At 50.4% G+C, this 22,910-nt stretch overlaps 1 protein-coding gene across 1 annotated transcript; it reads right to left on the bottom strand.

Moving 5' to 3' along the window:
* Positions 1 to 348: 348 nt before the first annotated feature.
* Positions 349 to 21,276, bottom strand: PINK1 (PTEN induced kinase 1). Its single transcript, XM_039228982.1, has 8 exons — positions 20,801 to 21,276; positions 9,039 to 9,320; positions 7,311 to 7,411; positions 4,732 to 4,914; positions 4,052 to 4,215; positions 3,039 to 3,166; positions 2,506 to 2,742; positions 349 to 1,753 (listed from the first exon to the last, which is right to left on the bottom strand). Exons 1-8 carry the CDS (start codon positions 21,194 to 21,196, stop codon positions 1,496 to 1,498), a joined length of 1,749 nt encoding a protein of 582 aa, XP_039084913.1. The 5' UTR covers positions 21,197 to 21,276; the 3' UTR covers positions 349 to 1,495.
* Positions 21,277 to 22,910: the final 1,634 nt, after the last annotated feature.

Here is a 22,910-nt window from a genome sequence, read left to right as displayed (position 1 = left end):
GTGGGGGTGCTGGTCGGTAGCGGGACATAACACAGTAAGTGGCCTCCAAGTGTCGCCAACTGTATTTTCCTTAGGAGTGAAATCATGGGGCTGCCTCACTTCTCATGGGAGAAGGTGAGGTGAATAATACACTGAGGCCGGTGGGGAAACTGGGGTAACAGTGTTTGACTTGATAAAAATTATAGAATTGCTTCTTGCTTTAGGCAGATGCTGTATTGCCTAAGAAGCGTGTGTAAAGTCATGTGAAATTCCTTCCCCATTGCTGATCTCTACTCACGTAATTGTGTCTTTATTATGGTGTAAAGATCACTCTTAAAGCCACATATTCCATTCAAAGCAAATAACATCTTCATTTGTAAATGTGCATTTAATTCTTTCACGATTTCTAGAAGAAATGCTGGTCAAAAGGCAAGTCAGCAAGTAAAACACTACACGTTAACTTCCATTTTCTCACTGCTTCCAGCTCTGCTAGACTCGATTCAGTAGCTGGAGGAGCTCCGTGGAAGTGCTTCCGCAGAGACACTCCAGAGCTTTCCAGAATGCACCCTTAAGTAAGTGCAGAGGCCGCCTCCTTCTCAGGCCTCGCTGGATGTGGTTTCATTCTGACGCCCAAGTATACTGACCCCAGCAGGTGTCGGCCTTTGCTCAGGAAACACGCAGACTGAGGTCGTGGCTGCCACTTTCAAACAAGCCACAGTCCCTTCCTGGAGTCACGCTCTGCCACCAACAGCCATGGCCTTGCCTGGCCCCTCTTGCGGGGTGGGGGGGACACGTCTGGGCCTCAGCCTCGCCTCCAGACCTAACAGACCAGCTCAGCCACCGGCTTCACAGAGGTCTGTGAGGAAGGAAGGGCTTTTTGCCAGCAGCTAACTTACACTTCACTCTGTCTTCTCATTTGCTGCAAAGAACATGCTCCTTTGGATGTGTGCCCCGACCCTCTCACATTTTATTAGCATTTACACACAAGGGAATCAGCATGTCTTTTTTAGAGTTAGTTAGGCCTTTGGAATCTGGCTAGACCAGAGTTGGCAAACTCCGACTTGTGGGCCATTCTGGCCTGCAAGCTAAAAGTGGTTTTTGGGTTTTCAAATAGTTGGAAAAAATCAAAAGTATTTAGTGACCCATGGAATTCAAATGTCAGCGTACTTACATATCTGAGAGCGCATTTGCGCTACGCAACGGGCATAGCCGCGACAGTCGGTGTTTGCCAGCTCCTGTCCGGTCAACACTGCAGGCGGGGCCATCAGACCGCACAGCTTGCGTGAGGCACCTAAAATCGCACAGCTAGGGTGAATTAGTAGCTACGGACTAAACTTGGACGTGAGCTGTTCCTTCTATCTGCCAAACCAGGGGCCTTCTCCAGGGCCGACCGACCCTCTCGGCGCCGTCTTTCCTCCTGCCTCCCGCCCTCACCCCGGGGAGCCCTGCCCATTCACAGACCATCACCACACGGATGTTGCGAAGTTCTTTTAGTAATTGAGCGGCAGCAGGGCCCTCACGGGGCCGCTCTCCAGGAGTAGAGGAGCAGGGCTGCCTGGCACAGCGCCTCGTACTCCAGGTTGGCCAGAAATAACACCTTCATCTTTGTTTCCACGCAGCTCTTCTCTGTAAGCCTGTCGGCCAGTAGAGTGGCAGCTGACTGTTGGAGGAGCCAGCCGATCATCTTGTCTAGTTTCAGATTCTTCAGGGCTAGAGTGTGTTCACCCCAGAGGCTTAAATGAAGCACATTGGCAGCCACTCGGGCCGATGGTCTCTGCAACAGGCAGGAGGCTGAAGCTTAGAACATCGATGGCAAAGCATTTGGCCCAAACCCTGATCTGTTAATGGATCCTCATTTCAGGTCTTCCCTTCTCCGGCCCCAGCCAGATTCTTGTCCACCCCCCGTGTCTGTCCTTCCCACGACCCCCTTCACTCTCCTGACACGTGCCGGCTGCTCTCTCCCCGTGCGGCAGGCTTTACCGGGGGCACATGTGTGCCCCAGGCAGCGTGCGTTGTGGAGCGAGCCTCCCCACCAAGGAAGAGCCACGAACGGCCTGTGGATCACCTCTCCTCACTTAGTAACTGGTGCGGGGAGCACACGCGGGGGCCGGGAGCGCACGCTGTGCATGGGCGGGGAAACGGTAGGACCGTGGTTTGAACCCCGTCTGCCTCTGAGCGCATCCACTGGGCGTGCCGCCTGACCTGGACCTGGAACCACCCAGATCTACTCTTGGGAGGGGCCTCACATCCGTCTCATTAGATGTTGGCTGTTCTAGAAGCTATGGCTCATTTCTTCAAAATGCATCTTCCCTCTAAGTGACTTAAGCCACCGAAGGCAAGGTGCGTTGCCGCAACTGTAATTTGGCGGCCAGTGCCCCGACTCCTATTTCTACTAAGGTTTGTTTTCCTGTACAAACGTTGTTAAGACAGAGGAGCCGGCGGTGTCTCTAGTCTTGCCCAAACCTGGTCTTTACTTTGGAACGTGAACTTGCACACCATCCCTGTGAGACCCAGGGGCTGCCTCACCTTGCTGGCCTCTCGCTGGAGCAGCGACCTCACCAGCCGTCTTGCCTCTAGAGGCACCGACTTGGGCAGTGCGGGCAGCTGAGCCTCCTGGTAACTGCGGCTTTCCAGGTGGGCCCTGCCGTGGCCGTAGAAGGGATTGGAGAGCCCGAAGATTTCGTAGGCGAGCGCGCCCACTGCCCAGGCGTCAGCTTTGCTGTAGTCAATCACTGCTCTGGGGCCAGGGCGGGCTGTGGACACCTGTTTGGAGAGCAGTGCATGAGCTTCACACTGCTGGCACCCCACCACGTTCACGTTCCTACATGGCACCTGACTCCTGGGCTGACCTGAACTCTATCCCCAAGGAACCCAGAATTTGAGCTGCGGCTCAGACTCCCAAGAATCTGCTCAGGCTGCAGGGGACTTGTGCCAAATTAAGGGTCAGAAAAGATGGAGGTGTTGAGTAAATAATGAGGAAGTGGGTCTTGGCCTCTGGTGGAAACGCAGTGGAGAAGTCCGCTTGCTGATGGCATGAGACCTGCTCAGCTGTGACTCACCTCAGGGGCCATCAGGCAGCCGTTTCCGCCCCGATCCACATACCAGCTGGTGAATGGCAGCCGCAGGCCGATGCGCTCATCAGCCAGGCAGCAGCCAAAGTCTGTGATCACCAACCAGGGGCAGCCATCTGGGGAAGGGACAGGCAGAGGTAAGTGACTGACTGTCCCCTCTGAGCGGCCTTCCTATGATCCTTACCACAGCCACCATCAGCACGTGGGTGAGGGGGGCTTACAGCGACTCCATGTTGGTCCAGGAGCGCAGGCCGGCCTGGATGGGTGCCCTCTCCGCAGGGAGCTCAGCAGGGGAGGGGCAGCGGTGTGGGCACGGAAATGCCTCCAGGAAATCAAGGCCCCCAAGCAAAGAACTGGATAAAAGTTTGTCTCAATCTAATCAAGTAATGGGAGCTGTCCCAGGCCTGATGGAGATGCTCATGGTTGACTCAGCAGATGGTGCTGGGCTCAAATGAACTCTAAAAGCTATGACATCCCAAGAATCTTTGATCTGAACTTGAAACCCCAAATCCAAACCCAAGAAACAGGTCCTTTAGAGTGCAATTTAATTGCCTATTATTTTCAATCCAGTTGAAAACTTAGCAGACATACGACTCTCCTTTACAATAGCCCAGGCAAGGGGCCACCCAAGTCTCAAGTTCAGTGCCTCGGGGGTGGGGAACTCAAGAGCCCCAGGGCCAGCTGGGCTTACCTGTGGACAGCTGTCACTGTCTGAAAATGCTTTTTTCTGCTGAGCTACAGTCTACCGCTCTTACTTTAAGAGAACTTCTACCACCGAGGCTTCTGTTCTCAGATTATTAATCATCATTCCACAAGCCCTACAAAGAGAACAGAAGCCTCCATTTTGAAAGAGAGATTGCTCCCCTCTTGTGCATGGAGCTAAATTAAGACACAATGTGTAACAGAACATAAAAGTCAAAAAGGACCTAAAGGGTCCTTAAATGTCGGCAGACAGGAGTCGGGTGCGCCCCGGGTGGCTGTGAGGTAGGCCAGGGACCCACCTGCGTCCAGCTCCACGAGGATGTTGTCAGATTTCAAGTCTCTGTGCGCGACGCCCTGTTGAACCAGATGATCCACCCCCTCCAGGAGCTGCAGGACCATCACGGCGGCGAGGCGGGGGCTTGGGGTGTTGTCGCGAAGGTACTGGCGCAGGGTGCAGGGGTAGCTGGGGCACAGGGTGACAGGGCCACCGGCTGTCACACATCGTTAGTCCCCAGCATCTTATTTACTGTTATGATGATGGTCCTTCCTCTTCGTGGAGTATCTTAATCTTTTTCCCCCAAGTATCCTTTCTGCTGCCACCCACCACCCTGAAGTTAGGAAGTGAGAGCTGGGGGCCCACGTGATGAAAGTAAGGGAACAGACACTCTTCCTTAAAATGCCTATTACAGTAGTGCCAGCAGGTACAGAGGGCGAGGAAGAGAACTTTTTATGTCAAACAAAACACAACTGGTAAGGCAAGCCTCAGAGAAGGAGCAAGAGTCAAATGTGCTAAAAACACTAGATGAAAACTATGTTCTAAGTGAAGAGGTTCTGTTTCCATGAAAAATCATCCTAAAGGGACACTGCTCTCTAGGGCAGTCTGCCCTCACCGTGGCCTCGCCCTCCAGAAGGACGAGGTGCCTCCTCCCTGCTGCCCCCGGGGCTCCAGGTGCACAGGGGATGGCCCCCTCCTACTTACTTCTTCATAACGAGGAAGAGCGTCCGCCCGTGGCCCAAGCCTTCGGGGTGAAGACGTGGGGGCAGCACATCAGGGTAGTCGACCAGGGCCCCTGGCAGCAGTGGTACAGAGGAGGTGAAGGCACGGACGACCCGGATGATGTTGGGGTGAGGGGCCAGTTGCTTGGGGCTTCCCTTGGACTTTCTGTTTCAGCCAAATAGGACAAACGTACGAATTTAGTATCAGCTATAACAGTTGGAAAGATAATTATACCACAGTAAATGTTGACATTTACACCCATTTTAATCAAACATTTACTGTAGATCTGCTTTGTGTCAGGTTCACAGCCTGGTGTTAGAGTGAAAAAACAAACCCATAAAGATGACTAATCACATTTGATGACTCCGCTGGCCCATCCATCTGTCCATCCATCTCTCCCATGTGGCAGAACACAGTGGTTAAGAGACTCTGGAATCAGACTCTGATTTGAATTCCAGGTCAGCCACTGTAAGCCAGGTTACTTCTCTGGGCTCACCCTCTACCGCTAAACGGAGTAAGGTAGTAACGTACCTCATAAGGTTGTCAATTCTTACAAAGGACCCAGAATCTCTGTGATTGCAAGTTTTTTTTTTTTTTTTTTTTTTTTTTTTAACGTTTACTTATTTGAGAGAGAGAGGAGAGAGAGAGCATGGGCAGGGGAGCAGGAGCAGAGAGAGGGAGACACCATCCGAGGCAGGCTCAAGGCTCTGAGCTGTCAGCACAGAGCCCGATGCAGGGCTCAAGCTCGTGAACCTTGAGATCATGACCTGAGCCAAAGTCGGATGCTCAACTGACTGAGCCCCCAAGGCCCCCCTGTGATTGCCAAGTTCAAACCCTTAACATTGAGTATGAGCTCAATAAGCCTTTGTTGAATGAATGACTTGGCACAGAGGCAGGTCGTAGTACAGCCGTCACTTGCCTGCCCAGACCTCCTCGTCGGGGCCCCCACACCCACAGGCCTGCTGGTGCACGGTGGCGGTGGTTTGGATGGCGTGTGTCAGTCTGCTACGCAGCCAGTACTGATTGGGGGGCACCTGACCTAAGGGCAAGGAGCCTGCGGTCACATCGGAGACCCACATGGCTGGTGGGAAAAAGGAAAGCGGCCGGTTAGATTCTCTTTTGGAGGAACAATAATGAAGAAACACAGCGGTAATCTAGTGGTCAGCAATGCAGCTGGAGGCGGAAGGTGCCATGAGACTTGACGGCCTGTGGGAAGCCAAGAGATGTGGAGACTGAAGGCACACAGGAGCGTGTGTGACGGACAGAGGCCAGGGAGAAACAGGTGCTCTCAGGGACTGAGACAGTTTCCCCTGAGTCACCCATGTCATGTTCATGGAATCATCCAACGGACATTTCCGGAGCTGTGAGGGTACACAGCAAACAGCACAGAAAAGCTCTGCTGTTGGAGAGCTTCTAGGACAGCGGGGGAGAGAATACACAAAGACAACTGTGATTAGGGTTAAATGGTGATAAATGCCATGAAAAAAAATTAAAGCAGAGTCCTTGGAGAGAGACAAGGACCACTTCAGAGGGGAGGTCTGGGCAGCCTCTCCACCACAGAGGCGGCGGTGCCCACATGAGCTACCTGACAGCAGAGCAGCAGAGGCGGTGGTGAACACAGAAAGCCACCTGGATATGGCCGTACCTCCCAAAGAGCAGCGGACATGCGGATGCCCACTTTTCCCTACAAAGGATTAAGGGCAGGAGGGGCACTAAGGCCCAGCAAGCAGCTGTTTCCATTGGGCTGCACGACCCTGCAGTCCCAGGGAGCCTTCCAGACCACAGGCAGGGCTTTCTGTGGGGTTTCTCAGGTCTCTGTGCCTTCCCACCTCTGACAGCACCAGATCTAGGAACTAACCCTTCAGGAAGCTGCCAAGACGCAGCCCCTCCTGGCGGTCCATAATCATGAATCCAGCACACGTGTCTGTCACTGCTCAGCGTCAATCTTCACGGCCGCACACCCGGCGCTCACAAAGCACCAGGAGCATGGGGGGCCGTCCACCCCTGCTTCCCTCTGGAGAAGGCCTCTCTGCCCAAGTGGTGCTGCCTCATCCTTCCAAAGGCAGCACCGATGGACGGCCCCTTCAAGAGGCCTATCGGCTCGTGCTCGCCCAGCACCTGAGCACCCACGACCATAGGCAGCACTCACCGCCCTGGCCTCTGTCCCTACCTCGTTCGGTTCCTCCGGCACACACACAACTCTTGGGGAACAGGCCACTTTTTCTCTTTTTAATCTCTTGGCATGGCCACTATTAGCGGAATGAGTGTCACCTCTGCTGGGGACAGAGTTCAGCTTGTACAGACAGGTGACGTTCCACCTGGGCATTGCTTAAGAACAATCAGAAGTCATGGGCATGTTTGTATGGCCTTCTTGGAAGAGCTGTGTCTTCAGTTGGGGTCAGAGGATCTGCCATCTTCCCCAAGTGAAATAATCCAGCTGCTACAAATCCATCATCATTCGGTGAGCATTTATCATCGACATGACTCCGCGCCAAGGACACAGGTGAGGATTCTGCTCTCGCGTAACCCACAGCCAGTCCGGTGGGCAGACAGATGCTTACCTGTAAGTGACTGCTCCATACTCCCCGGCCAAGGCCACTCGACTAGCTGGGACTAGCTCCTGGCTCATTGTGCTCAAGATAGCTTCACTGGAAGAGCCCGCCTGGAACACAATCATGAGCTCAGGGTTACACGGACCAGGGCAAGCCCAAGTCTTCCTTATAATCTGGACCAGACAGCTACTGCCTAGAAGGTTTTTTTAAAAAATATTTTAAAGTAATCTCGATATCCAACGTGGGGCTTGAACACACAACCCCAAGATCAAGAGTCACATGCTCCACAACTGAGCCAGCCAGGTGCCCCTAGAGCTGGTTTTCACATTCAAGGTAATATAAACTCTCTGAAGTGGCAAGCCAAGCCTAGCATCTCCCAAGAGGCAGATGGAAGAGGTGCCGTCCACACCAGCTCCCAGGGTCTTCTACACCCTGCCTCAATCTCCTGGAGCTCAGGGCAGGAAGCGATGGCAAGATGGTCAGGGTCAGGGATCTTCCTCACTGCCATCAATGCCTCGAGTCACCGCGAGGCTCAAAACTGGCCACGGGAGCACTAAGTCTCCCCCCCACAGGCTGCCTTCAGCAGACAGGCAGAACTGGACAAAGTGGCCCTGGATAAAGTTGTGCTGAATCAGAGGACAGCCTCTCCTGTCCCCTCCAGGAGAAAGAAACAACTAGAACCAAAGATGAGCAAAAGCACCCGGTTTTCCTCATTTCATCGCGAACAGCTCTCAGGCCCTGTGGAGCCTCTTAGGAACCCCACAGGAATCAAGTCTTTCAGCTTCTGTGAGTACGAGAGTCGTCATGCCCTTCAGTGGAGGTTTTGATGCGAACCCTGGAGTTTCACAGGCAAAGGACTTGGCTACTTGTTAGCTATTAGCCGGGTTGGAAGGGCAAAGGTCTAATAACCTCCATCCCTCAGATCAAGACAAGAACCTGCATTCTTGGGGCGCCCAGCTGGCCCAGTCAGTGGAGCATGTAACTCTGGATCTCAGGGTTGTGAGTTCAAGCCCCACGCTGAATGTAAAGATTACTCATAAATAAAATCTTTAAAAAAGAAAAAAGAAACTGCATTCTTCAATGTCCAGCACGAGCTGTGTCCCATTTTTAGGCCTGGACACATGCTCCGGGCAGGAGAAAGAGCATCATTGGGTCTGAGTAATTTTCTAAACCCACCTATATGGTGATAAGGTAAAGAAATGACCTGACTGAAATCTTAGTTTCTGTGGAGGGAAACAACTCAATTTCCCAAGTCCTTGCGTCCTCCCAGAGTTGAGAGCAGGGAGGTGATAAGCACACCTTTGATCTGGAGGTGAGGCTAAAGGGGAGGTCCGGAGGACAGGCCGGTGGCCTCTCCTCCCCGGTGAGCCCGGTCAGGGGACAGAGGGAGGGCGGAGGTAATGCGCTCCTGGATCCAGCTAACTGGATCAGCGCCAACAAAAGAGAACCGTGGTGCTCAGGCCCTTGCTGCCCCAGGTGTGGTGCACAGACCGGAAGCAGGGGCATCCCCTGGGGGCTTGTTAGAAAGCTTCTCAGCCCCCACCCCAGACAAGCTGACCAGAATCTGCCTTGTAACAGGATGCCCCGGTGACTCCCCAACTATTACAACTTGAGGCGCCTGCGCTGTGGAAACCCCCACCCCCACCCCACCCCCGCTACTCGCAGGGAAAGAGGTCTATCAGGCCCAGCAAGACCGTGAGCAACGCCCAGGTCAAAGGTGAAAGGCCCCCTCCTCACCGAGATGTTCCACAACATCTTGATGGCCAAGGGAAAGCCGGGGGCCGGGGGCGCTGGCTCGTGTTCTTGCGCGGTGACACCAGGGCCTCGGCCTGGGAGCAGCCCGATGCCCTCCGCCACCTGCGGCTTCCGGGGCAGCACCGGCATGGTGGCTTCATACACCGCAGCGCTGCAGCCCTTGCCGACAGACCGCCCTATCACATACTCCTCCAGCCGGCAGCCTCGCCACCAGCCGGTGTCCAGCGGGTCTGGCGGCAGCTTGGTTTTCCGGGTAAAAACTGCCTGTGAGGAACAAAACGTGCCCAATGAGCCAAGGTGCCTAATAAGGCCCAAGTAAAGGGGAGCGGGGGAGGGGAGAGGGATAGCCAGGCAAGGCCTTCACCTACACCATCAAGAGCTAATAAAAGCACGACTAAACTGGGTTTTATTGCTCATCCTGGGCTCAGGCCATCCCACCTTTCTCTCCCGTTATTCAGAATGACTTTTCCTCAAACTCTGTACCTTCTGCAAACAGAGACACCCCAGCCCAGGACACTTGTTAGCCAAGAGGTCAAAACTTCCCAGTTCTGCAGCTGGCACCCCTCGCCTTTCGAGCTCCCAGCACAATCTTGGAGGCTTCTGATTTCAGAGACAGCTCTCTGTGCAAGGACCTCAGCAGGCAGCTGCTACTGGATGGTTCTCGTGAGCTGTGGGTGGGCGGCTCTCCTGTGGGGGTCTTCAGAGGAATACTAGGGTTGGTGTTTAGTTAAGTCTATGTCTGCTGCTAATGCCATCGTGAAGGGGTTTGGAATCTTTGAATAGGCTGCCAGCCTGGGAGCTGGATCTGCCAGATTGTTCCCTCGGGCAGCTCAACAGTCCGATTTCTGGTGTCCTGGGCCGTGGGCAACAGCTACCTCCCTGGGTTCTGACGCAACTCTAAAAAAAAAATTTTTTTTTAATTTATTTTTGAGAGACAGAAACAGTGCGAGCAAGGGAGGGACAGACAGAGAGGGACATAGAATCCGAAGCAGGCTCCAGACTCTGAGCTGTCAGCGGGGCTCGAACTTACACACTGTGAGATCATGACCTGAGCTGAAGTCAGACACTTAACTGACTGAGCCACCCAGGCGGCCCCTAGTAATTCTAAACTATCTGAAGTCTACCTCGAGTTGTCTAGCTTCAGTTTGCAGGGCTTTGGGAGAAAGGGCACTTTTAGGGAGTGGGAATAGGAGAAAATTGGAAACCTCAGTCTGGAGACTCATAACCAGACACTGGAGGAAATGAGACATCATGAGCCAGCCCGGTTTAAGAAGCATACAACAGACATCCAAACACAGTCAGTCCATCTAGCATCTGCAGAGGCATGATTTTTTCCCCCTAAAATCACCCTCATTTCCACCAAAGATAACCAAATTAAGCCTCCAGTTTTAACAACCTTGGCCTATTTACATAAGCGCTACAAGAATAGTGAGTAGCCATATAGAGTTTGCCTATTTTTTTTTTTTTTTTAATCTACTTTGCTGGAACTTCTCCAAGAACTTCAGGCTGAACTTTTAATAGCCTCTCAGGGCTAAGAAGCCAAGCCAAATACTTGCCATCAGACTTTGCCTGTAATACCTGTAGATTTGGGTAGGTTCCTCTCTTCTTGAGGTCCCTAAAATATCCTGAGGTTCCTGTGCCTGCCAGGAAGTGACCTTCTTTATTCACCTGCTAAGGCTGCCGGGAACCCCGTAGGGAAGTTATGAGGCTGATTTTCCCAGGGGTCCTCATTGGCTCCAAAAAGTCGACCTTAGTTCCCTAAAGTTGTTTGGTCATATCTGAGTCAATGCACATCTCCCTCAAATATGATATTTCAGTCAAAGCCTTGATAACATAACCAGTGTTTCTAAATGTCCTGTCCTAAGAACAGATTCCTACTGAAGTTATGCAAATAAATACCTTGCCATGAGAGTATAAGAATACTCACAGAGAGTTTCTAAATCTGGAGGGATCCGGTGGGGAGAAAAGATACATGTATCATGTTTGTTTACAAAGGAATTGTTTTACCAAATTTCTGCAGGTCATAATAGTGTAAGAGAAAAAGTTTCCTTAAATCTGGAAGAGCAAACATTAGAGAACCAGCAATGTTTCAAACAAGATTAATTATCCTCCTCAATTCATTCAGTCCCATGTTACTAATTCTTGCTCTGCTTGAAAGCAGTTTTCCTGTTAGTTCCAGAAACTCTTACTCAGTTTGGTTTTATCATCTTATTGATATGAAAGAGACCTGTTATTTGTCAAAAGTCCATCCCATGAATCTCCTTGAAACTGAAACACATCTGTAATAGCATCAGAGTAAAACAATAACAATAAATGACAGAAAACTAAAAAATGGCCATGTTGTGTTGACTACAACACTTCAATACTTAGAATTACAAATGATGACATTATACCAGGACATATCAAAACCTTAAGAATTTTATACAATTTCTAGAAGCATTATAGCATTCACCCATACAATATAATCTAAGGTTTATCCTCACTTATTTGACAATGCTTCCCATGTAACCTGACATAGCAAATAAACAAGCCTAATTAGTAAAAAAAACAAAAAAAACAAAAAACCAAAAAAACCCTGCTTCATTTAGAAGTTGAATGTTGGGAAGTTGGTCAGAAATATCGGAAGGTCTTATTTATTATCATTTTTTAGTTTCTTTATTTGAGAGAGCATGAGCACAAGCGGGTAAAGGGCAGAGAGTGAGGAAGACGGAGAATCCCAAGCAGGCTCCCAATGTGGGGCTCGAACTCTCGAGCTGTGAGATCATGACCTGAGCTGAAATCCAGAGTCGGATGAGTAACCATAACTGACTGAGCCACCCAGGTACCCCAATGTTTGTTTATTTTTGAGAGGGAGGGAGAGAATGCACATGCTCTCGGGTTGGGGAGGAGCAGAGAGGGAGACCCGAAAATCCCTGGGGGATTTTCACGTGGGGCTCAAACCGTGAAATCATGACCTGAGCAGAAGTTGGATGCTCAACCAACTGAGCCACCCAGGCGCCCCAGAAAACTGTCATTTGTAACAGGAAAACCAAATTCTAATTTTATATTGATGTACTTCTGATAGCAAAACTCATTCATTTCAACAAGATGAATTTTTAAAAAATGTATGTAGTCCCTCCTTTACCTCTCCCTGTCATTGCCCATGTTGACATACACTTATTGAGACAGGGCCATGCAGGGTGCTGCATGGATCTGCGTCCCTGTGGCGGGGGCTGCGTGGATCCAAGGCCCTGTGGCGGGGGCTGCGTGGATCCGAGGCCCTGTGGCGGGGGCTGCGTGGATCCGAGGCCCTGTGGCGGGGCTGGGATGTGCTGACCAGAATCCCATCGGGAGTGAAGGACTCTCAGCTGGTGGGAATGAGGCTAACAGTCCTCAGCTCTCAGCGGTCACGCGGGAGGGCCTTGACTGAAGACACCTGCCTTGTCCAGGTCATGCCCTCTTCCCCAGGCGGTCCCATCCAATGACTGTTCAGTACGAGTGTATAAATGCCAGCCCTCTGTTCCAGTTTAGGACGGTTGTAAAGAGTAACCCAACTTTTGGAACTCCTCAGGGAATCAGCTGAGGCTTCTGTTGAGGTGGTATCACGGCTCAACCTCCGTCTCATCCTGTTGTCTGCATGTGCCTTCTCTTCCCCAGGGGCCGACAACTGCCTGGCAAACTTCTCTAGGCGCTCATCTCCATAACCTCAGTCCTGACCATGTATAGAATTCCTTTCCAAAGATTTCCTTCTCACAAACCTTCTACAACTTCTTAAAGTCAGGTTTTGTCCTAAGTGTTCCTTCGTTAAATAACCAGTCTCCATTCCCTTGCATACGGAGTTGTTTCCCGTAATAGAAGCCAAAATGAAACCCATGCTGACTCTCAACCGTTATGTTTAGATTACCCAGAACACTTTATAACCTGAACCTATCAGACTTGCAGCAAACACAGGCAGAATAAACATCAGTTCTACCTCTACTACTGGAAGCTTTAAGAACATGTCCATTTTAATTAAACCAATAACCTTGAATTAGCTTTAATTCAATATTTTCCCAAATCACGTGAACTTGAAGGTATTTTTCTCAGTTTTAGAATGCCTAATTCTTACAAGCACTTGCCTTTAAACCAACTAAATTAACCTCTTTGTCAAATTAATTTTAGCAGCACCATTCACAGGCAGAGGGAGAAAAAAATCTCACATTTACAACACACATGGATACACATACAGATACATGAGCAAGATACAAACAAAATATGGGGCGCCTGGCTGGCTCAGTCGGTTACATATCTGACTCTTGATTTTGGCTCAGGTCATGATCTAATGGCTGAGAGATCAAGCCCCAAGTCAGGCTCTGAGCTGAGCGTGGAGCCTGCTTGGGATTCATTCTCTCTCTCTCTCTCTCAACATAAAATAAACAAACATTAAAAAAAAAAAAAGATGCAAACAAAATCTTCAAGGCCCAATTTCCAAATATATCATAATATGGATCCATTGATTGGTCATTTTTCTTCAGTCTAATGAATATTGTGGTTAAGTGGTGTTCCAAAATAAGGAATTCCCAATTTTGGAGAATTTGCATTTGGGACTCAAATTCACTTTCCATTTTCCAATTAAAATATGGCTGGTGTTCTCCAAAGATACCAAAAGCTGCAGCAACAAACAAAGCAAATGAAGCACTGAGTACCTCTGGGAGCACTGGTTCCTCCCCCAAAGCCAAGGTTTCACTGTCTGGACCAAACAGCTTCCTAGTCGACTTTCAAACAAGGAGGCGACGGCTCAGATGTCCACACCAAAGCCCCCTATTTGGATGCAACCCAATAGGAAGAGGAAATAAATAAGCTCATGTGCCCTTGCACATCAAGTACTCACCAAGACACATGTCCAACTGAAGCCAAAACCATTTCCTTGCTGCAAAAGTTAAATTGGGTCCCCAAGGTTGGCAGTGCCCAGTTGGGGTGGGGCTCTGGGGACAGTCCCTAGGACAAAGAGCCTAGGCAGTCGCTTGGACTGGTCACAGCACTCCCAGAGTGGCTGGGGCCTGATGAACCACAGGCACAGACCTCCTGTTGACTCACAGCAAAATCAGTCACTGAGACAGAGTGTGCAGCAAGGAAAGGGTGTTTTTCTTTAAAAAAATTTTTTTAATGTTTCATTTATTTCTGAGACAGAGAGATAGAGAGCATGAGCAGGGGAGGGTCAGAGAGAATGGGAGACACAGAATCTGAAACAGGCTTCAGGCTCTGAGCTGGCTGTCAGCACAGAGCCCGACACGGGCCTTGAACCCATGAACCGTGAGATCATGACCTGAGCCGAAGTCGGACGCCCAACCTACTGAGCCACCCAGGCGCCCCAAGGAAAGGGTGTTTTTCAAGAGGCTGCCTAAGTCCGAGATGGGAACGCAAGCCTCAAATCCAGCTATCCAGAGGAAGAGAGTCAAGGATATTTAAAGGCAAGTAGAGGGGTGCCTGGGTGGCTCAGTAGTTGAGCATCTAAGTCTTGATTTTGCTCACAGTTTGATCTCACAGTTTGGGGGATTGAGCCCCAAGTCAGGCTCTGTGCTGACAGCACAGACTGTGCTGGGACAGATTGGGATTGTCTCTCTCCCTCTGGCCCTCCCCTGTATGCATGCTCTCACTCAAAATAATTAACATAACATTTAAAAATAATAAAGGCAAGTGGGTAAAAAATGGCTGCTGCATTTACTAGTCCCATCAACCCTTTGGTTAATTTGGTTCACGTTCACACAACACTCTCCTGTTCAAACACCTAACAGTTTACTCAGCACCTTGGCTGGGTGCTTCCTATTTGCGAAAACTTTCACAGGGCTCATCTGCCCGCAGCCACCTCTCACAGACCTCTCTCTGGGCCTGTCTGTATTGTGGTGTTCTGCCTTGCTTAGCCCGTCTCACCCATCAGGTTCCAGCTGGAGTGCCTCCCTCTTCTATAACCAGCCTGGAAAAACAGCCCACAGCAACCTGTCCTTCTGGAGGATTCCTACAATGCTTCGTATCTATAAGCTAATGCACGATAACTTTTAATTTAAGGAAGGAAGGGAGGGAGGGGAGAAGGAAGGGAAGAAGGAAAGAAAGAAAGACTATCTTGCCTTGCCAACTAGTTTCTAAAGTTCACAGAGCAGAAGCAATGTTCTGCAATCTTTTATCAACCATGGTTTTAAGAATGAGACTCACAAGAAGTTGCAAAAGAAAAAAAATAGTACAAAGTGTCCTCTGTCCCTTCAGTTTCCTCCCATGGTGACATCTTTTAAAGCAGCGATACAATATCAAAACCAGGAAAGTGAATTGGTGCAGTGCTGTCAGGTATACTACACACCTTACTCCATTTTTACCATCTTTTTAAACCTGCATTCATCTGTGTGTGTGCAGCTCTATGCAATTTTTTGAATAGGTGAAGTTTTTTTTTTTTTTTTTAATGTTTTATTTATTTCTGAGAGAGAAAGAGAGAGAGAGACAGCATGAGCAGGGGAGGGTCAGAAAGGGGGAGACACAGAATCTGAAGCAGGCTCCAGGCTCTGAGCTAGCTGCCAGCATAGAGCCCGACACGGGACCCGAACCCACAAACCGTGAGATCATGACCTGAGCCGAAGTTGGACACTTAACCGAGCCACCCAGGCGCCCCAAATAGGTGAAGTTTAATATAAATAATAATTGACCTGGGGCACCTGGGTGGCTCAGTCAGTTAAGCGTCCAACTTTGGCTCAAGTCATGACTGCGTAGTCATGGGTTTGAGCCCTGCATCAGGCTCTGTGCTGACAAATCTAAAGCCTGCTTTAGATTCTGTGTGTGTGTGTGTGTATCTCTCTCTCTCAAAATAAATTTAAAAATTATATAAAAATTTAATTTAATATAACTTAATTATTAAATTTATATATTTAATTATATTATATTAATTATATATATTTAATTATATATATTTAATTATATAATTAAATTATAAATATAATTTTAAAATTATATAAAAAAAAGAACTATTGACTTTAACAGCAAACTGAAATAACAAGGGCTTCACTGATAAGGTGCCTTGGTATTTACTATACATCCCCCTTCTCCGTGCGGTGGAGAGTCATCGCAGGGGGCGCCTCAATGGAGGCACTGCTCTCTGAAAGGGCCTTGGGTTGGGGGGGTGTCCAGGGGCAGCTGCTGACCTCCTGACACCAGGAGCCACAAGCCAAGCGCAATGCAGGTAAACCAGGAGCCCGCAAAGCAAGCACACCCTCAGGGAACCAGGAAGCAAAAGCCTTTCCTCCTGTAGTCCCTCTGGTGCCCTCTACTGACACGTCATATCGCACCACTTAACAAAGGAAACCGAGTTCAAAGGCCCAGGTCAATTTTCACAGAGCAAACAAGCTGAATTTGTGTGTGAATTTGGAGCAGAGTCAATAAACCGATAAGCGGGACCACCACGGAACTGGGGTGTTACCGACACTGAGTGCATCTCGGCCAGGGCCGCTGTAGCGTGCGGTGAGCTGAGCGGTCTCACACAGGCAAGAACCACCCCTGTAATGGCGCCAGTAGCACCCCAGTATCAGCCAGGGCCCCGCAGGAACCGGCAGCACTCTCAAATAAGGATACTCTGAGAGGAGTCTCTGGATGAAAGTCAAGGGCAGAGTTTCTTGACACGGCAGTGGGCAGGTGTGGGGAAATGAGGGGGACAGTGCGGATCCCTGGGGCTGCTTACCCCCCACCCCACCTCTGCTTCCGGTCTGAAGGGGCAGGAGGCTCTTGAGATCTGGGAAAGAAGCATGTGGAAAGAGCTGCCTGATAGAATGACAGGAACTGTGACCTTTCAGCCCAGGGTACGGCCAGCCAGAGGCCCTCAGGGGGGTAATTAATACCCCAAACTCACGCTCTCCCCTCTGACCTGCTGGTGCTGCATCCCTCATCCCACCCCAACCCCCATGTCGAGTGAACCCAGATGGGAGCCAGAAGCATGGAGAGCCACAGGCTGCACAGCGCCCCGCTGAAGTCCAGCTCGATGGGGAGGGGGCCGAGGGCTGGGCAGGGATGGGGCTGGCTGCTCCTCCGGCCCCAATTTGAGCCCTGGGCCCGGTCACCCCCAGAACCTCACATTTGGGTAGCATCTCATCCAACAAGATCCGAACGAGGGCCAGGTTGGACATGGCAGGGAGGTCAGAGGCGTCCAGCCTGCAGAGGTTCAGAGGCTGTCCGGGCCTCGCCACTGGCATGAGAGCCTCGAAAGGCAATGCCTGAAACCCCAAGAACTCAAGAGAGAAATGGGCACATTCGTTTGACCATAGCCACTCCTTGTCCTGAAACCTGACAGCACCTCCCTGCGTCAGGACGAAACAGGCACCCTCGAAGTAAGGGCCTAATGCTCCTCGACGTAGGTGAAGGGTCGATTTTTCTGATGTCCCTTCAACACCTGCTTTTGGAATAGGTGCTCTCGCAGAGCCGCCACGCCACAGAGACGGTCGGCCAGGAAACGGAGCAGCGGCCTTCCCTCCTTCTGACTGCCCTCCAGGGTCCCCGCTCTGCTCAGGCCACAGGTGCCCCCCATCCTCCTATTCCAGAGTGGGGCCGCCAGGTGCAGGGGCTCTTAAAGCCCCCAAACTCTTCCTTCAGTCTCCCTCCAGTCGTAGCCCGCTCCAATTCTGCCCTGGGCGCCGCCGCCCTGCCGGGATTAGGGCAGCTCTGTGCAGTTTTAGGCCATGTACAGATTCGTGTAATCACCACCAGAACTGTGCCATCACTGCAGAAGTCGGTTGTGCTGCCTCCTTGTGTGTGCACCTCCCCTCGCCACCCCCGTCCCCTGGCAACCACTGATCTGCTCCCCATCTCTATAGTTTTATCATTTAAAGAATGCTATATGGGGCACCTGGGTGGCTCAGTCGGGTAAGCGTCCGACCTTGGCTTAGGTCATGATCTCACAGTCCATGGGTTCGAGCCCCACACTGGGCTCTGTGCTGACAGCTCAGAGCCTGAAACCTGCTTCAGATTCTGTGTCTCCCTCTCTCTCTGCCTTCCCCTGCTCACACTCTGTCTCTCTCAAAAATAAATAAACATTAAAAAAAAAAAAAGAATGCTATATAAATGGAGTCACACAGTTTGTACCCTCTTGGGACTTTTTCACTAGGCATAATATCCTTGAGTTCATTTCAGTTGTTGCCTGTATCAGTAGTTGATTCCTGGGTGTGGCTTAATATTCACTGTATGGTTGTACCAGAGTTTAACAAGTCACCTGCCAAAGGATGTTTGGGTTGTTTTTAATATTTTCTATCATGAATAGTGCTGCTATGGACATTTACGTGCTATATAATTCATTTTTAAGTGCACAGCTCAATGGCACCAAGCACATTCACCTGCTTGTGGAACCGTCAGCACCATCCATCTCCGTGACTCTCTTCCTCTGGCAAAACTGAAGGGCCATAAGCATTCAACACCAACTTCCCATTCCCTCCTCCTTCCAGTCCCTGGTAGCCACCATTCCACTTTCTGTCTCTGTGAGTTGGCTACTTGGAGTATCTCATATGAGTAGAATCATACAATATCTGTCCTTCTGTTGTGTGGTTGTGTGTATGTGTTAAGTAGGCTTTACATCCAACACGGCACTTGAACTCACGACCCTGAAATCAAGACCTGACACCAAGAGTTGAATCTTGTTGGGAGGGTGCCTGGATGGAAGCTGGTTGAGCATCTGACTCTTTTTATTTTTTTAATTTTTTAAATGTTTTTTATTTATTTCTGAGAGAGAGAGACAGACAGACAGACAGCATGAGCAGGGGAGGGTCAGAGAGAGAGGGAGACACAGAATCTGAAACAGGCTCCAGACTCTGAGCTAGCCGTCAGCACAGAGCCTGACGCAGGGCTCGAACCCACAAACCGGGAGATCATGACCTGAGTCGAAGTCAGACGCTTAACTGACTGAGCCACCCAGGCGCCCCAAGCATCTGACTCTTGATTTTGGCTCAGGTCATGATTCCAGGGTCATGGGATGGAGCCCCGCATTGGGCTCCATGCTGAGCATGGAGACTGCTTAAGATTCTTTTTCTTTTCTTTTCTTTTCTTTTCTTTTCTTTTCTTTTCTTTTCTTTTCTTTTCTTTTCTTTTCTTTTTTCTATTGCTCTCGCTCACTCTTGCTCTCGCTCACTCTTGCTCTTTCTCTCCCCCCCTCTGCTCATCTCACCCACGAGCATTCTCTCAAAAAAAAAAAAGGGGGGTCCGACTCTTGGAGTGCCTGGCTGGCTCAGTAGGTAGAGCATGTGACTCTTGATTTCAGGGTTGTAAGTTTGAGCCCCACGCTGGGTGTAGAGATTACTTAAAAAAAAAAAAATCTAAAAAAGAAAAGAGTCCAGTGCTTAAACCGACTGAGCCTCCCAGGCAATCCAACACCTACCCTCTTGTAACTGGCTTATTTCACTTAGCAGAATGTCCTCAAGTTTCACCCATGTTCCACCACGTGTCAGAATTTCTTCTCAAGGCTGAATAATACTCTGTTGTATTTAGACAACACACTTTGTTTCTCCATTCATCCGTCCACGGATACGTAGGCTGCTTGCATCTTCTATTGCGAATAATGCTGCTACGAACATGGGTGTACAAACATCAGCTCAAGTCTCTGCTTTCGGCTCTTTGGGGCACATACCCAGAACTGGAATTGCTGGATCAAATGATGACCCTATCTGTAATTGTTCGGGAGCTACCATACTGCTTTCCACATCTACATCTGCCGACAAGGACAGCAGCTGGGGACGTGGCCAGATGTCACCTGTCACCCAAACCGGCCAGAGCTCAAACATGAGACGCTCCGCTGATGAGTAAGGAGAGCTAGAACAAGGGCTGGAAAGCAGGAGACACTGCCCAGTCCTTCACCAGCTGTGTCCTTGGGCAGGTCACTCTGTCTCCCATGACCTCGGCCCTAAGCTGTACAACGCAGGCGCTGTACTAACTCAGTGAGTGGTTTCAAATCCCAGGAAGAAGACTGACGTTCCTGGAAGAGATGGGGCTTGGCCAGCGGACGGCCTTCAGACTTGGCTCTTCTTGGGTCCCCGCCTGCCTGCCCACCTGCAGGTTTTGGATTTGCCAGGCTCCATAATTGCAGAGCCAATTCCTTAAAATAAATCTCTTTTTATAAGCACACGCTACTGGTTCTCTCTGGAGATGCCTAATACAGATTGTGGTTGAAGAGACACACAGATCTCTGAGCTATTTTAAGTGCTTGAAAATCTCAACCTCCACCCTCATCCCATATCCAGGGACTCCTGACAACATTTACACGGGTTACCTAAAATCTGTTAGGTCTTAGGTTTTCTACCACTGTTCATAGTTTTTACTGTGGCTTCAGTTCTGTCGCTAATTGGCTAAACTGTGGACGCTTAGCTTAAAGGCATAGGCTTTGGAGAGTAAGACTTTGGGTACTGCCCTCTTCCGGCAAATTACTTCACCTCTCTTGAGTACTCTTCCTCATCCGTAAACCGGGGATGACAACTATCTCAGGAACAGAAATGCTGTGATTTAATTGTCATTACATTTTAGAAAATTAAACACAGAGCCAGCAGCCCTGGCGTGAGGGGAGCTGTAATTAGCAGCACGTCTACCAAGGGAGAATGTGAGATGCTCGCTCCGTATCAGGAGATCAGTATCACCGCAAGTGAACCGCCACTGGTCATTTCCAACGAATTTCCAGCTCTGACACAGGTGGAGCGGGACCCTCGGCCCCCGGCAGCGGGGGATCCCAGCCCCGCCCCTAGCCCCGCCCCCAATTAGCCCCGCCCCCGGCCGGCGCTCACCTGGATCTCCTGACAGGCCGCCGCCGCCCGCCGGCCCTCCGCCTGCTTCTCCTCGATGAGGCCCAGGCCCAGACCGAAGGCTAGAAACACGGCCCGGCCGCAAGGGCCCGCGCCACCCCGGGCCCGCACGGCGAACTGTCGCTGGAGCCGCGCCGCCAGCCCGACCACCGACTGGCGGAAGAAGCGGTAGCGGTCGGGCAGCCCGAGCCCGAGCCTGCGCGCCTCCGCGCCGGGTCCCGCGGTCTGGCCCGGGCGTTCTCCGCGGCCCCATCCCGCCGCGGGGCCGGGCCGCTCTGGCCGTCCCCAGCCGTAGGCCGGGCCAGGCTTGGCCGTGAAGCGCAGCAGCAGCGCCCGACCCAGCTGTAGGCCCCGGCCCAGCGCCTGTCGCACCGCCATGGTGGCGCCGCGACCCGGTCCCCCAGCCGCCGCAGGCCTCCGGCACGCCCGGCTCCACAACAAACTTCGGGGACGGCGCCTCTACGCAGGCGCGGGCGCCGAGGGGCGGGACGGGGCGGGGCCGCCGCTCTGGCCGTTCCCCGGCTGGGCGCGAGAGGGCGCCGTGCGCGCAGCTGCGCGGCGCGTTGGTTCTCGCTCTTGCGCACTTTGGACCCGCCGGGGAGGAATTAAGGGCTGGTGCGGTGCTGGGTGTGAATGTCGCTGGTCCTGGGCCAAATCGAGAAATTGAGATAGGAAACTAATATTGATTGACTATCACCCGTCGCGCCAGACTCTTTTGTAAATTTGTTTAATTTTCGCACAAAGATAGGAATGTCATTTTTTCAGTAAGGAAACTGAGGCATTGGAAGGACAGTGACTGATGTCCCACTCATTATCAGAGGTGAGATTAACGTTCACGTTGCCCTCGCTTATTCTTGGGCCCTTGTCCACCCCCACCACTCATGCCCGTAGGCTTCTCTCTACAAGCCCACAGTCCTGTCAGCCTCCTAGGACTCCCCAAGAGAATTCCCACCCAAAGTTTACATTTTTCAGATGAGTAAACTGAGGCCCCAAGACATGGAACAACTTGCTCTAAGTCACAATGGCAGAGTTGTGTTCCCCAAATCCACTGTTAGGAATGGCTGATAAAGGGATTTGTTCTGAGTGACTTCTTTTTTCTTTCCTTTTCTTGACTTTTTTTAATGGGAAATTTCAAACATACACAAAAAATAGAATAATACAGTGAACCCCATATACCCATTGTCCAGCTTTAACAATTACCAATAAATAGCCATTTTTTAAATCCATTTACACCTTCCTGCTAACACTGCCCCTATTACCTGAAAGCAAACCCCAGACTACATTACTTTATTTATACTTTAGTATCTATCTCTAAGAGGTAAGCATTCTTTGTAAAGAAACATAGACAATATTGTTATCATCTCTAAAGAGATTAACATTAACTCCATAATATCATTCACTACACAGTTGATATTCAGATTTCTCCACTGTTTTATTCTGCTTTATGTTACTCAAATTGGGATCCAAACAAGGTCTACATAATGTATTTGGTCAGTGAGTTATTCTTTAACAAGAGATGAAGCCATCTCTGGGCGAAGGAGGTATATTTGGTGGTGCTGTCAGTTTTTGAATGTTCCGATAATCAGGGATGGCTCTATTCCTTACCCCTAAGGCTGGTAGATATGTAAAATGTTTGGGTAGGTGTGGTCATGTATCTCTGTGTGAGGGGGTGAGCTTCCAGGCAGAGACAGTGCTTGAGTTATTAGGCACAGCCTAATCCATTTATTTCAGGGCTCCCTCGGGTCTTTCAGGACAGCCCTGGCTCCACACTGTGGAGAAAGTCAGAATAGCAGGCTTGCGTGTAAAAATGAGGCAACTGCCAAATGCTTCATTGTGAAGCATTTTGAATTGGTGAATTGAAACATGTTGAAACTAATACATACATTAAATGGAGACCTGATACTTTCACTCCTAGGTAGAGGCCCACAGGAATGCATACCTATTTTCCCAAGAATGTTTGTACTGGCACTATTCCACATTGTGGAAAGTGGAAACATCTCAAATGGCCATCTACAGTAGGCTGGATAAATTGTATATTCACTCAGGGGACTACTGAACAGCCATAAAAGTATCTACAACTAAATGCAACCGC

This window comes from Hyaena hyaena, unplaced genomic scaffold (assembly GCF_003009895.1).
Source record: "Hyaena hyaena isolate Hyena2069 unplaced genomic scaffold, ASM300989v1 scaffold_35, whole genome shotgun sequence".
NCBI classification, from domain to species: domain Eukaryota; kingdom Metazoa; phylum Chordata; class Mammalia; order Carnivora; family Hyaenidae; genus Hyaena; species Hyaena hyaena.
This window is presented reverse-complemented; position numbering and strand designations above follow the sequence as displayed.